We start from the raw sequence: 13,700 nt of genomic DNA on the forward strand, positions 1-13,700 counted from the left end.
TTCTACATAAGATCACAGTGGTAAATCCCTCTCTGAGATAACGGTATGGTGTGTCTGTTTTGTTCTACACTGCTGTGTGACAAATATGTTGCCAGAGATCTTCATTATTCATTTACCTTCTGCCACAAACATCAGTCGAGTTCACAGGATTTATACATGGCAATTTCAGAGCAACATGTCATTTCTAGAATTTGTGCCTCTCATGCAAGATCTACAGCGGCATTTTAGGGCCAATGTAGCTTTAAAAAAATAAGAATGATGGAGCTGAAGCAAGGGCTTCAAAGTTAAAGTTTAAAGTTAAAGGTTTTTTGTTTGAATATTACCCCCTCCCCACAGATCTTTATTATTATATTTTTCTCTTCTTAAATCTAAAAAGATTAATGTCCTATATATATATATATATATATATATATATATATATATATATATATATATATATATATATATATAAATATATATAATATAGACAATCATTATGGGTCAAAGCATATGTATTATGCCTTTATCTCTCTTTATTTCATCCTCAATGACGTTTTTTTTAAGCATTGAACACAATATTTTTCATCCGGGTGCTATGAAGAGTCTTCATACACTATTGAGTGATGTTCAACCTCTTTTAAGAGTTGCCGGGTATTCATTTTACAGAAAAACAGATGCTTACTGTGCTTCTGCAACTCAGATAATATGATTTAACATGAAAGGCACAAACTGTGAGAATCCAGAACTATTTCTTTGATGTAAACAGTCCCATAGAAATAGTTGATCTGTTGATTATCAAGAGAAACCAAGACATTGGGACTGAAAGGAAACAATTGAGGCAGATTATTCATCACAAGGACAAATCAAAACTAGGCTTTGCAAGCACCAAGCATCCTAATTTCAATATTTATAAATCAACATCATATCAAATATTAAGCTGCATAAATGAACCATTTATGCAGCTTTTAAGACAACTGGTGCCTTTAAAAACATGTAAAACTTCCATTATGGCTGTGTTACTGTAAGTCACCTGAGCTTGATTTAGGTTGGACATGTGGGATAATCCTGTTTAGCACCATATATGAGGGGCTTAAGAACACAAAGTAATTATTCATAAGAAAAAAAAACATATTTACAAAGCACCTGAAAAGCACTAGAAAAGTGTGTGAATGAGTGGACAAAAGCACGACTGACTGCTTTGGGATTATCACTTTGTCCAGTGCTGTGTGAGTATGGTGTGTGTGTGTGTGTGTGTTTATCTCCTAGCTTGGCCTATGTAGCTGTTCTCGACGCACAGCACCACGTATGAGCTGGAGCAGCTGCTGGAGCTTTGCTGGAGCAGGCTGCCGCTCTGTAGTGATGAAGCCATGCCGGTGAGGGCCACGTCTCCCTCGCGCCACGTCTCACAGAAGCTGTCCACGTGCCGCTGCCCCGCGCCAGTCGAACCGTGCCACAACATCTTCTGTGGCCTAGGAAATAAAAAAAACATTACATTTAGAATGAACACATGAGGTTTAGGTGTTCTTATCCTCCTTTTATATCTTCATTCTGAGTGTGGTTTATCTGGCCTCACCATGTGCTGTCGTTGAGAACGTCTTTGCCGTCAAAGGAGTAGATGGGCACGTTGTCCTTCACTCTGCCGTCGTTGAAGATGGCGTCCCAGTTGTCAAACAGAACCTCGTCCTGACAAAGACAAGATAAGTCAACTTTATTTATATAGCCATAGTCATTGTGCAAATTACAACAACGGCGATGAAAAGGAAACGTGCAAAGCCACATCGTTCTACTAACAAATAATTTCACTAACTATAAATGACCAAATAGAAAAAAATAATAGAAACATTGGGGGCTCAGTCCTCAGAAGCAGCAGACCACGGGTGTTTCTGTCCCTGTAATCCCCCTCTGTTGGCTATACCTTCAGGTTGACTATGGGCAAACGGTCCCGGTCAGCCTTTCGGACGATGCTGTGCAGGTCTTGGAGTTTGGCGGACAGGAAGGCCCGGAACGTCCCCTTCATCCCGATGGCCTGAGCCTGAGTGAAGCACAGGTAGTCTGCACCGCGGATCCCACGCATGGAGCCCGTCTGGGGGCTGTTTAGAGCGATCAGGTGGAGCTGAGGGAAAACAAGCACGGCAGTCATGTCTAAGGCAAGACACTATCATTTTTTTAAAATCACTGCCCAATTTTGAGATTTTTGTCTATTTTTCTTCCATAACATTTCTTCTTTCATACAAGTATAAGTAAAAAGTGAAATATGTACATTAAGGTGTTTATTTGACTAAACCTTGTCTTTATGTGTCTGTATTTTTTATCTTATACAACCATCTTTAATGGCAATTATCTCAACATTAGTTTTTTTTAAACTTCTGAACCAGACATCTCAACTTGCAACTCTCTCTCACCCCTGGACCTGAAGCATGGTGGTGGACTGGACTGTGGTGCACGGGAGGAGGAGGTGGTCTTCTCTGAGGAGTGACTGCATAGCGGGGGTCCGGGTAGGCAGGGTGCTCCTGGGCATTATGACCGGTGTGCCTACCGTCTGGTTGGTTCAAACGGTCCGAGTAGCTAGGAAAGCGTGGGTCTGTGGGTTGCGGGTAACGTGGGTCGGGCTGGTACCGCGGGTCGGGCTGGTACCGCGGGTCGGGCTGGTACCGGGGATCGGGTTGGGTTGGGTATCTGGGATCGGGGTTTGAAGGGTATCGAGGATCGGGTTGGGTTGGATATCTGGGATCGGGGTTTGAAGGGTATCGAGGGTCCGGATGTGTCGGCTGTGTGTCGTGCCCGCTGTCTGGCTGCACATGGACCGGCCTATGGGAGTCGTGCGAGGAGGTGTCTGTGTGGGTGTGGTGGTCCGGGGAGTAGGGGACGACTGGCGGAGGCTGCACGGCTGCAACCTCATTACCCTGAAAAAATAAGAAGCAAGGTTTGCAATTAAAAACAAGGTACTTTAAAAGTGGATACATTCACGAAGATTTCGGCAAAATGGACCTTCTTCATGAAATAAAGAGTGACAGATACATAGTGTCCCACAAGTTTAACTGACAGTACATTTCATGAATGTATGAAATACTCTTAAAATAAAAAAAACACACTTACATCCTCACTGGGTAGAGCGATGAAGTTCCCGAGCTGTAAAAACAAAAACAAAGACAAAAAGGAGACTGCATGGTAATCTCAAATCAAATCAAATAAGATATTATTTATAAAGCCCAATATCACCAATATCAATAGCCATTCCCCTTACTTGGCTTATCAGTCCATACACAATATGTTGACTGATTCATCGTCATTTAGCTAAAGGTGAATATCTTACGTGGACTTGGCGCACTCCATCTCGGACCCGTAGGTAGAGATCTGTTTGGTCTATGATGTAAACCAGGGAGCCTTCGGGTTGTCTTCTAGCCGTGGCTGTCATGGTGTCATAAGACCTCAACACAGTCACCTGCAAACACACAAAAACAGCTAACTCATTCCATTCATTCAAAGCAAACTAAAAAACACACCTCTTTGCGTCCACCTTTCACATCACTAAGTTTTTCCTAATTTCTGTCACTATGATTACCCAAAATGTAATAAGTCACTGTAAGTATATTCCATATTATCATGTGTGTTGTAATTTGCTTATGTTGTACAACCCTTTCAGACTTTTTTGGGGGACTAACATTTTTCGATTACTTGATTGATATGAGACTACATTGACTGTAGTCTGGTAGGAATCAGTCTAAATAGAGTTATTGGTTATTTTTTTAAATGCAGATATAATGACAGTGGTATAAACAAGTGTAACTCACCCCTGAGGAGTGTCCAGGTAGTCCAGGTGTGCCAGGTTGTCCGGGTGGGCCAGGAATATTGATAGCTGTCAATCAAAGGGAGGATAATGTGAGCTCAAATCTTTATTTTTTATTTAACCTTTATTTATACAGGTAATCTCATTGAGACAAAGGGTCTTATTCTCAAGATAAAATCAGATCCTGATCCTGAAAATCGAGGTGCTTTCATCATTAGAACTCACTCTGTGTGCCGTGGTGAGTTCCAGAGATGGATGTTCCTGGAGGTCCGGGCGGCCCTGGCTGTCCGGGCTGCCCGTCATGGCCTCTCCCTGGGTGACCCGGTGGCCCCGGTGGGCCTGTTGGGCCAATGATGGAGTCTCCTTTAGGGCCCTGTTGGAACCAGCAGAGAAAGTTATTTTAGATTGTGTTTGTACGTATGTGAGCGTAAAAGTGCCTTGGTGAAAGCTTTGTGATCTTACAGGAGGTCCAGGATGTCCCGAGCCTCCGCTGCCTCCATAGCGTGGGTCATAGTATCCTCCGGCTGGCTCTCCCTTATCTCCTTTAAAGCCCGGATTTCCTTGTTCCCCTTTCAACTCATTCTGCACACAGAAGCATTAAGAAACATCCAAGACGCATAAACAATATCAACTGAATAAAATTAATATAATATCTAGCGGAAAGAATGCAAAGTGAATGCTTACCCTCAGAGTGTAAATGTCCAAGTTGGAACCGGAACCTGGACCAGAAACAAAAATAATTATCTTTGATTTCCTACACAAACATTAAACATTTACTCGTTTACAAACCCTTCTGTAATGATCTATCAGAAAAGTGATAAGAATGATTATGGAAAGTTTAGTGTTGTACCTGTGCCTGGTAGTCCACGATCACCTTTCTCTCCTTTAACAGCTGCAAAACAAGGATAAGCAACAACGCTTAAAGTTATCACCAGCAGTTTTCCCTTTAAAAGGACAACCTCTTTAGTCATAGTGATAGTCACTTTCTCAGTTAGAGTTAAATTAGAAGATTGATACCACTCTTTTATGTGTGCACACTCCAAACTATTGCTTTAAACTTGTCATACACTATTTACGTTATTACATTTATATATGTGAAGTGAATTTACCTGGGTAATACCTGGAGTTTTCATCATAACCCTGAAAGAAAATCAAAGATGATCAATCACATCCCTAAGTTGCAACATTTAATTGACCCTCTTAAACTTTTTTTTGCAGCAGTTTTGCATCAAGTTACTTGTTATGTAAGAAGAACAGTTTATTTTGTGTTTTAAAGGCATAAATAAATATGAATCATGCCACTACGGTAAATTTCTCATCTCTGGACTCACTCTGGATCCATCGCTGAAAGAGGGCGGTCCAGGAGGTCCAGGGGGGCCCGGTGGACCTGGAGGCCCCTGGGACACAACATAGATTTATTACTGTTTCTTTAGAAGCAAAAGGAGACTGTGAATGATTAAATAAAATCAAATTAAATCTCAGAGAAACTCACAGAGTGACTGTATCCAGCTCCACCACCGCTTGAATCTCCCTTCTCTCCTCTGGCGCCGTTCAACCCAGGTCGACCCTAAAATAAAACATTCAAATCATATTTAACATTAGATATTAGGAAGTATAAAGCACCCGGTGTGTATAATAGAATATAATATTTGAATATAAAAATGTCTGGCCCCTTTGGGAGCTCCTAAATTGTAGTAAAAAACATTTCAAACTTACCTGGTGTGAAAATGTAATTTAAATCCACAAATCTACTCACCGGTCTCCCTGGAATCCCAATGTCTCCCTTCTGTCCTGAAGGGCCGTATGGACCCTGGAAAAGAAAACGATTACAACAAGTACTTTTATTATCATAATGATGTGATTCTGTCAGCCAAAACTTTAAAAAGAATGGTTAAAAAAACAGTACGCACTGGAGGTCCCACTGGTCCAGGAGGTCCACTGTCGCCCTGTGAACGACATCACTTACTAAGTTATTTACAGTCAAGATGCTTAAATTCCTGGATCATTTAGAAGAAGGGCATTCCAAAAAACATGTTAGCTGTTTAATTTATGAATATTTGACCTGTTTTCCTGCCAGGCCACCGAGGTACTGAGGTCTCCCATCAGGCCCCATGATGATTCCAGGCTCTCCCTTTTGCCCCTGGACAAAACATCTCACAAGTTTAAAACCAACGTCGGAAAATACATTTGCATCTTAATTTATTGGCGTAGTGCACCCACGGCCTTCCATGTGGCTGTTGAAAAGGCTGGCTGAAGATGGCGAAAAAATGGGAAGATTTTAAATTATCTCGTGATGCTCATTTAAAAGGTACTATGAGGAACTTTTTAATATTTCTGAAACAGTCAGTTTCCATCAGTGCAAAGAATGCTATTTTGATATAGTTTTTCTTAATGCCTTTGTCATGGGTAGGCTCACACAGGAACAACAGCTGGCGTAGTAAAACACTACCACTTTTGTCCAAAGGGGGTGCAAGAATAACCACAAAATGAAAGTTCCTCAGAGCACCTTTAAAAAATAATAATAATTGTGGAATGAATTATTATCTTACTTGAGGTGCATATCCTGGAGGACCTGTGTCACCTTTATCTCCTTTTGGTCCCATTGGCCCCTTAATGAAAACACATAACAAACTTTTCTTCCTTACATATTCTTAGTTTTGATTGGTCCAAAACTGAAATGTTGTGAGTAAGGACAGGGATACGTACCGGGAATCCTGCTCGACCTGGAGTTCCGCCCTGAAGGAGACAGTTCCAAAACACATTAATATAGACAAACAGGCTAATATTAAGTGAAGAGGTAATTAGTTTTGTGAGGTTTTATGGATTTTATGGTGAGGTCAGTTTTAGGGGGGAAGACTCACCTGCTCTCCTTCGTTCCAATAAACTTCATTATACTACAGCGAGACAGCGTTAGGTCAGTGAGTGAGAGGGGGAATGAGCAGGCAGTGATGTTAGTGAATATGAGTAATGATTCAATGGCAGGCTGGTACATTCATTAATCCATGTGTTGGTTAGCGACGTTTTCCGCCTGTGACTCACGTCTGATGTCTGGTAGGTGACTTGTCCCGGTGGTCCTGGTGGCCCTGGGGGTCCAGCTTGACCGCCATCTCGCCCCGGCAGACCCTGCAACGTGAATGGACACAAAATAACACGTAATAAAAACAGCAAAGAACACATTATGACGTACAGTATATAGTGAGGTGATGATAATAGGCTTGACTAGAGAAAAACTATTTACTTGAACTCAGCTGCCGGGCTTTTAACAAAATCAAAAAGACATGATGATATCACACCTGTTTTAGCTTCTTTGTTATATATATAATGTTATAATATGACTCACCGCGTCGCCTTTTAGTCCTCTGTCTCCCTTTGTACCCTAAAAACAATTAACACAAGCAGTTATACATGCCATTAAAACAAGCTGAATATGTGTGATTCTGTCTGAACTACAGTAAATAGTCTGTAGCATTAAATGGCTCCTACCGACTGCCCGGGGTACCCGTCCAGTCCTGGGATCCCAGGAGGTCCCCGCGGTCCCTCTGACCCTTTGCCTCCGTGGTCGCCTGGCAAACCTGGCTTACCCTGGACATCATGAAACAACATTACTGATACTTATACTCAGGAGTGGAGCACAGATTACTGCAGCTGTACTTGTATGTGTCATATGTTTTGTGTGCAAAAATATTAACATTGAGGTAACTAAAGCTGTCAGATAAGTGTGGCATTAAAACAAAATATTGTCTGATGTAAAGTAAAATTAGCACATACTGGAGAGTGTTATACTTACAGGTAGACCGGCGATTCCAGTTGGACCCTGCAAGACAGAAAACAGGGAAACATGAGGCAGAGGATCCACTGTAAAGAGAAGGTCAGGGATCTCATGTGTGTGTGATGGGGTACCTGTGGTCCAGGTGGGCCTGCCACACCAAGCAAGCCATTGTTCGTCTCATACTCATCCCGGTTACCCTGCAAGGAGAGAGGAGAGGAATTATTCCTTTGTAGCCAGGTTTTCATCTAAATATAGAGCAAATTAGCTGCGTGCGTTTCCATTAAGTGTTTGGAGCGGCTAAACTCTGCTAGTTTGATCTCAGGGTGGTGCCATAGGCAACGTACAGTAAGATGGTTCTAATCAAAAGTAGAATAAGTAGACAAAGCGGAAACTAAACAAACATGGAGAGAGTCTGCAGGGATTGGTTTCAATTGGGCAAGTTGTTATTGTCTAATAAGAATATTCTATAAGAATATACTCCACGTCTTTGTGAAAGCCTCTACACACCAAACAAACAGATCTGTGCATCCACCTGCATACATTTGACCTCTATACTCACATAACCGCCGCGGTACGATGGCCCCGGTGGCCCAGGGGGTCCTGGAGGTCCCACTGGTCCCATGGGACCTGGAAGCCCCGCCAGTCCCCCTTGTCCCGGGATACCTGTCCGCCCTAGGTCGCCCTGAGCACCCTGAGGTGAGAAGGGGGAGAGACCACTAATTAGGGGGGTGTTTTAAACAATGGAGGTCAGTGGAGAAAGACGCTCCTGTTAATGCAACTGCAGTGAGATGATGGGTGGTAACTTGCAAGAGATGTGAGCAGAGCAAGAAAAAATGGAGGTTAATGATCTTTTAAAGCCTCTGGAAACTCGGTCGAAAATAGTAAAAATTCATATATGATATCAAAGTTGGGTGTCTTAATAAACACTTACAAAAATCTGATTGAAAATAAATGTTCATAAATATTTTCAAACTTAGTTAACAAAAATGCTTTTACTGTCTAAAGTAGAGCGTTTGACAGGACTGTGTGGGCGAGGCCATATCAAACGGTCTCCATAGCAACAGCCCGACTCCAAAATCCAAAACCAAATTTCTATAAAGTTTATCAAACTTAAATGACAATATATTTTAATTAGGATTGATGAATAAGCCTAAACTCTTTTCAGATGCTTGCTATAGGATTTTATGGGTTTACAGGGGGCTTTAACAATAGAAAAGGAGGAAGAAACACACGTGTTTAGAGCTTCAAGGATGTGGTTTAGAAACTGGAATTATTCACATCTTTGGTTTAAAAACAGTGCAGGGAAAGCTGATGAACCAAAGCAGAGACCCTGCCCTCCCTCCACCAATACCTGCCACCCATTACACACCGTAGAAGCCGGAGCAAAGTAAGAGAAGAAGCCGTCGAAAAAGTTGTATTCTCGCGAGTCTTGCTAGAGGAAGGCGAAAAACACAGAGGAGAGAGTATGTCTGGATGCACCCGCCACATATTTTGCCATTTGAAAGATTAACTTCAATTAAAGACCTTCATGTTTTTTTAAATAAATAGGGAAGGATAAAACACCTTTTCTCCCGCTGCTCCTGGTAGACCAAGCTCGCCATTCTCGCCCTGAAGGTAAGAGGTGTTCAAGAAAAAAGAAAAAAAACTTACCCAAAATATCTCCACAATTATTGAATGGATCGCCATGACGTTTTGTATTGACACATAGTAGTGCCATTGTGTCATAAAACTTTATAGGAAGATGCCTTGTTGTGAATCCACTACCCTGCACCTTACGTGTTTTTTGCTTTGTTGTGGAAAATTCAACAAAATGATTTGTTAAACAACATATTTTTTCTGTGAGAAATATTCATCAATCTGTGCCTGCTCACCTTATCTCCTCTGGTTCCTCCATTACCTGGTCGACCAGAAGGACCAGGAGGGCCCTGAAACAGCAGACAGGATGTGCACAATCAATCAGTGATCAATCAAGATACTGTAACTTTAACCCACAAAGGAAAACTCAAAAGATATAAATTAATAATATTCTACATATTTAAGTATTGTAATGTATCAACGTGTCAGAGGATTTATATCTTCAAACACAATGTAATGGGTTAAAAATTACCTAAAATAGTGCAGTGTTTCAGGAAGGAGTATTTTGGCTTCATCTAATGGTGAGATTCTAGATTTTAACGCTCCCTTGCTAACCCCCCTCCGTTTGGGAGAATTTACAGAAGCTATGCTGGCCTTCAAGGACAAGAAGCAAGTTACTAAAGATGGCATCATCCACCACTGCCTCAAGTTCTTGAGGTGAAGATGTATATAGTTGTTTATTCTTCGTCTTCCAATTTCACCAGGATGCCCACTATATAAAAATGCATGAGGCTGTTAAGTTTGGCTGTTCAGTGCTACTGTAAAAACATGACAGTGCAACATGGCGGAGCAACTTGCCCTTATGTTGATATAAAAGGCTAATTTCTAAGGTCATTAAAAATATATATATTTTTATTTTCAAGAGATAAAACACTAAAGTCTGAAAACAAAGTCTGTTCTGAAATATGCCAATTCATTCTAAAAACTGCACCTTTACGTTTCTAAATTGATTGTCAAACTAAGCAGAGATACTCACAGGTAGGCCGGGGACTCCATCTTGTCCTGGTGGTCCCGGAGGTCCGAAGGCTACTGGGCCGTTGCCTCCAATTGCCACTGAAGTCCCAGGAGGGCCGGGAGGGCCAGGGGGACCCGGAAGACCACGAGCAGCCTGGAGAACAAATCCCAAAGTTATAATGTAAAAACTCAAAAACACTGTTCAATTACTATCCAAAACAATCATATTTTAAGATTGATTTAAGTTAAGTTTTTGTAATTTTTTTATCTTATTCTGTAAATACAAAATGGACAAAAGGAAAATAGCAGGAAAAACTGTGAATTTGACTATGTAACATTGCTAAAACTGAAAAAGTTTAAAGGTCACATTCAAGTTCTGTTTTCATGGCGTAGTGTCCAAAAACCCTTTATATTTCTCAGATTGTCATTGCTGAAACTCCTCTTTTCAGCCTCTGTCTGAAAAACTAAGACAGAGGCTTGTCTCTTTAAGCCACACCTTCTAAAAAGCCCAGCCTGCTCTGATTGGCCCTGAATCTAACTGCCAGTTTAAATCTAACATCCAGTTAGATTTATTTTGAATGTGGGCCGTGTGGCATATCACAGGGGAGGTAGTGCTTAGTTAGGTTGGTAATACGGGGGGCGTGGCTTATCCCAATATGACATCATAAGGGGAGAAAATCAGACTAGGGTTTTTGAATAAAGGTTTTCAGAATAGTGACAGTGGAGAAAAGAGAGAGAGTTGTTTTTTCTCATACATTGGACACACTGGGGATCCTTATTAATGTTGAAAAACCTTGGATAAGTGCCTTTTGCAAACAGTTAAATTATCATAATTATCATCGACGTACGTGGAATTTGTCCGGGTATCCTGATCCCTCCATGTCCACAAACGTCTGTAAAAATTTTGAAATAATTAAAATAAAGTTATTAAGAGGTTTGTCATGAAGCCCAGAGATGTTTGGATGGTGGTCGTACCCCGGTGCCAGATCCAGCAGGTCCTGGAGGTCCGGGCAGGCCTCTGGGTCCTGGTTGACCCTCTCCAATTTCCCCCTGGGAATATTCAGAAGTCACATGTTATCACAATAAATAAATCATTATAATGTAACATAATAATATCCATAATATTCCACTTTGTACTAGAACCTTTTGGCCTTTGGCACCGGAAGTTCCTGCAATTCCTGGTAAACCTTGTGGCCCAAGGGAACCCTGAAAGAACAAAATTATACTGGTTAACATTATTAATGTTTTTAAGCTATGTATCCTCGGAATTCTTCCTTTAAGCTGCAAACTAAGCAAGAATGATGAGAAAATGTCTATTCCTTTTTTTTAAAGATCTTTTTGGGCATTTTTCATGTTTTATTGACAGTGTGTAGAGACAGAGGTGAAATGGGGCAGAGAGGGGAAGACATGCTGTCTATTTCTTATTACAAGAAAAACATGCCATAGCCAAATCCTGGAGTGGTTTTCTTTATTCTTCTTTCTTTTTCAGAATGATTTAAAAAAGAAACATCCCAATCTGTTTGGTAAAACACTTACAGTTTTTCCATCCTCTCCTGGATCGCCCTGAAACATAATAAACCATCATTGAGAGACGTTTGTCAAAGATCCCGTTTTATTTATACTTTTTTTTTTTTTTAATCAGGATTTATTTGTCTCCGTACTCACAGGCTCTCCATCAGTTCCTGCCGCTCCCGGGGCCCCTCCAGCCCCCGGTGGTCCAGGCGGTCCGGCGGGTCCAGAGACCTGCTGCACCACAGAGCCGTCCCCCAGGTGGACCACCTCCGCTGCAGGTCCTGGAAGTCCAGGAGGCCCGGGAGGACCCACAGCCCCGCGGTCACCTTTATTACCAGCGTATCCAGCACCAGAACTCCCCTATTTATTTATGAATAAATACATTCAATGTACAGGTCTTTAAAATTATATTTCTTAGACTTTATTGCCCCCGAGGGGAAATTCTTCTTCACATCACAAGTATATTTATGGGCCGCACGCCGACAGACAATAGACAGATTGACAACAAACACAACAAAATAACATGCAGACAGAATACATATATACACTGAGTGGGGATGGGGTGTTTGATCTTGGCCTTTTGTTTAGTGCTGCTATGGCTGCAGGCACCAGGCTTTTGCCATAGCGAGCCCTCCTGCACAACAGGGACCTGTACCTGCGTCCAGAGGGCATAATAGTGAAGTGGCAGTTGAGTGAGTGTGTGTTGTCCTGTGCTTTAGTGGATGCGATGCGTGAGATGGCCTTGATGTTGAGCTCTGACAGTGTGGGTGTGGGGAGACCAATTCGTTTGACAGCTATGTTTGTTGTACGTGTGAGTTTGACCCGGTTTTTGACAGTGAGCATGTTAAAGAAGCAGGTGGAACAGTAGAGCAGGATGGGCTGGACAATACTTTGATATAACAGCAGGAGGAGATGGGGGGCAACACAGAGTCCTTTGAGTTTATGGATGGCATACAGTCTTTGATGGCTCTTTTTTTCAATGTCCGTTGTGTGCTGGTCGAAAGTGAGCATATTTTCAAGAGCAAAATGTATCACAAATCTATATCATATGAACGGATCCTTCTGTAATAAACTTCAAAGTAGAGCATAGAATGATTATGGAAAGATAGGTTGAAAAAAAATAATAATGTTGAGATAATGGCCAATAAAGATTGTTGTATAGGGTAAGGGTAAGACGCAAACTTAAAGACAGACACATTTTAGTCAAATAAACACCTCAATGTACATTTTGGACCCTTGGTGTATACTAGTATGAAAGCAAAGGAAGCAAAATAGACAAAATAATCCAAATTGACCAGTGCTTGAAAAAAATTATGTTTTGCCAGCCGTGTCTCACGCAAATTAAATGTAATAAATGATCTCAAGCTTTTAGTTTATAAAATGAAGCAAACTCAAAGAATAAACTCACCTTTGCTCCTTTTTCTCCCTGAAATCAAAGAAAAATACCAATATTTAGTGTGAGTATTTAATGTGGCCGATTGTCACGGATACAGTAAGTGACGTTCTACCTTCTCTGCTCGACCCTGAGAGGAGAAACCAGATCCAGAACTGAAGCCCGACTCCCCCTTAGGCCCCTGGAGGCCCACTGAGCCTTTCTCTCCTCTGTCGCCTTTTTCACCTTTACCACCGCTGGCACCTGAAGCATGAGTCATGTTTAAAAGACAAAAAAAAGTTACGGACAATTTGATTTTAGAGCACCTTTACTATATAATGCAAAGAATGAGAGGATGCATTCTTACTTAATACTTAAAGAATTTACAATTTTGGAATCAGCTTTAATGCAAAAACATGTGCTACCATGTCCCTTCAAGAAAAGCATTAAGTAAAGAAAAATTAAACAAAATTAAAGTCCAAGATTACAAGCTTTTACATTTAGTTGGTGCTATACAAATAAAGATTATTTATTATACAAATACAAATAAAGATTATTATTACATAATTGTAACTTTAAAAAAAATTATAGTAAGTAAAGTAAAGTAATTTGTGTTGTACAGTTTACAGTACACTACAATGTTGAACTTGCATCTTATTTATGCTTTGGGATATTCCTAACTATTAAGAAAC

At 41.1% G+C, this 13,700-nt stretch overlaps 1 protein-coding gene across 7 annotated transcripts in view; it reads right to left on the reverse strand.

Annotated features, from left to right (window-relative positions):
- Positions 1-453: 453 nt before the first annotated feature.
- LOC307269817 (uncharacterized protein) overlaps positions 454-13,700 on the reverse strand; it is a 41,752-nt gene continuing 28,505 nt past the window's right edge. For 4 of the 7 annotated variants that reach the window (XM_080052887.1, XM_080052886.1, XM_080052883.1 and 1 more), the window contains 37 exons: positions 13,145-13,272; positions 13,045-13,062; positions 11,790-11,996; positions 11,661-11,687; positions 11,268-11,330; positions 11,100-11,174; positions 10,973-11,017; positions 10,147-10,278; positions 9,407-9,460; positions 9,099-9,143; positions 8,905-8,967; positions 8,095-8,226; positions 7,667-7,732; positions 7,554-7,580; positions 7,250-7,348; positions 7,107-7,142; positions 6,806-6,889; positions 6,628-6,660; positions 6,473-6,502; positions 6,316-6,375; positions 5,829-5,906; positions 5,677-5,712; positions 5,523-5,576; positions 5,259-5,333; positions 5,098-5,163; positions 4,876-4,906; positions 4,617-4,658; positions 4,451-4,485; positions 4,229-4,348; positions 3,992-4,139; positions 3,771-3,835; positions 3,293-3,421; positions 3,076-3,108; positions 2,382-2,882; positions 1,895-2,092; positions 1,553-1,662; positions 454-1,448 (listed from right to left, as the gene is read on the reverse strand). In XM_080052887.1, the coding sequence (XP_079909013.1) occupies positions 1,235-1,448; positions 1,553-1,662; positions 1,895-2,092; positions 2,382-2,882; positions 3,076-3,108; positions 3,293-3,421; positions 3,771-3,835; positions 3,992-4,139; positions 4,229-4,348; positions 4,451-4,485; positions 4,617-4,658; positions 4,876-4,906; positions 5,098-5,163; positions 5,259-5,333; positions 5,523-5,576; positions 5,677-5,712; positions 5,829-5,906; positions 6,316-6,375; positions 6,473-6,502; positions 6,628-6,660; positions 6,806-6,889; positions 7,107-7,142; positions 7,250-7,348; positions 7,554-7,580; positions 7,667-7,732; positions 8,095-8,226; positions 8,905-8,967; positions 9,099-9,143; positions 9,407-9,460; positions 10,147-10,278; positions 10,973-11,017; positions 11,100-11,174; positions 11,268-11,330; positions 11,661-11,687; positions 11,790-11,996; positions 13,045-13,062; positions 13,145-13,272 (3,359 nt within the window). In that variant the 3' untranslated portion in view covers positions 454-1,234. The remainder of the gene's footprint in view (positions 1,449-1,552; positions 1,663-1,894; positions 2,093-2,381; positions 2,883-3,075; positions 3,109-3,292; positions 3,422-3,770; positions 3,836-3,991; positions 4,140-4,228; positions 4,349-4,450; positions 4,486-4,616; positions 4,659-4,875; positions 4,907-5,097; positions 5,164-5,258; positions 5,334-5,522; positions 5,577-5,676; positions 5,713-5,828; positions 5,907-6,315; positions 6,376-6,472; positions 6,503-6,627; positions 6,661-6,805; positions 6,890-7,106; positions 7,143-7,249; positions 7,349-7,553; positions 7,581-7,666; positions 7,733-8,094; positions 8,227-8,904; positions 8,968-9,098; positions 9,144-9,406; positions 9,461-10,146; positions 10,279-10,972; positions 11,018-11,099; positions 11,175-11,267; positions 11,331-11,660; positions 11,688-11,789; positions 11,997-13,044; positions 13,063-13,144; positions 13,273-13,700) is intronic. The other 3 variants (XM_080052884.1, XM_080052882.1, XM_080052885.1) reach the window with 3 other exon arrangements.

The sequence above is a fragment of the Ammodytes marinus genome, assembly GCF_949987685.1.
Source record: "Ammodytes marinus genome assembly, chromosome: 24".
Taxonomy (NCBI): Eukaryota; Metazoa; Chordata; class Actinopteri; order Uranoscopiformes; family Ammodytidae; genus Ammodytes; species Ammodytes marinus.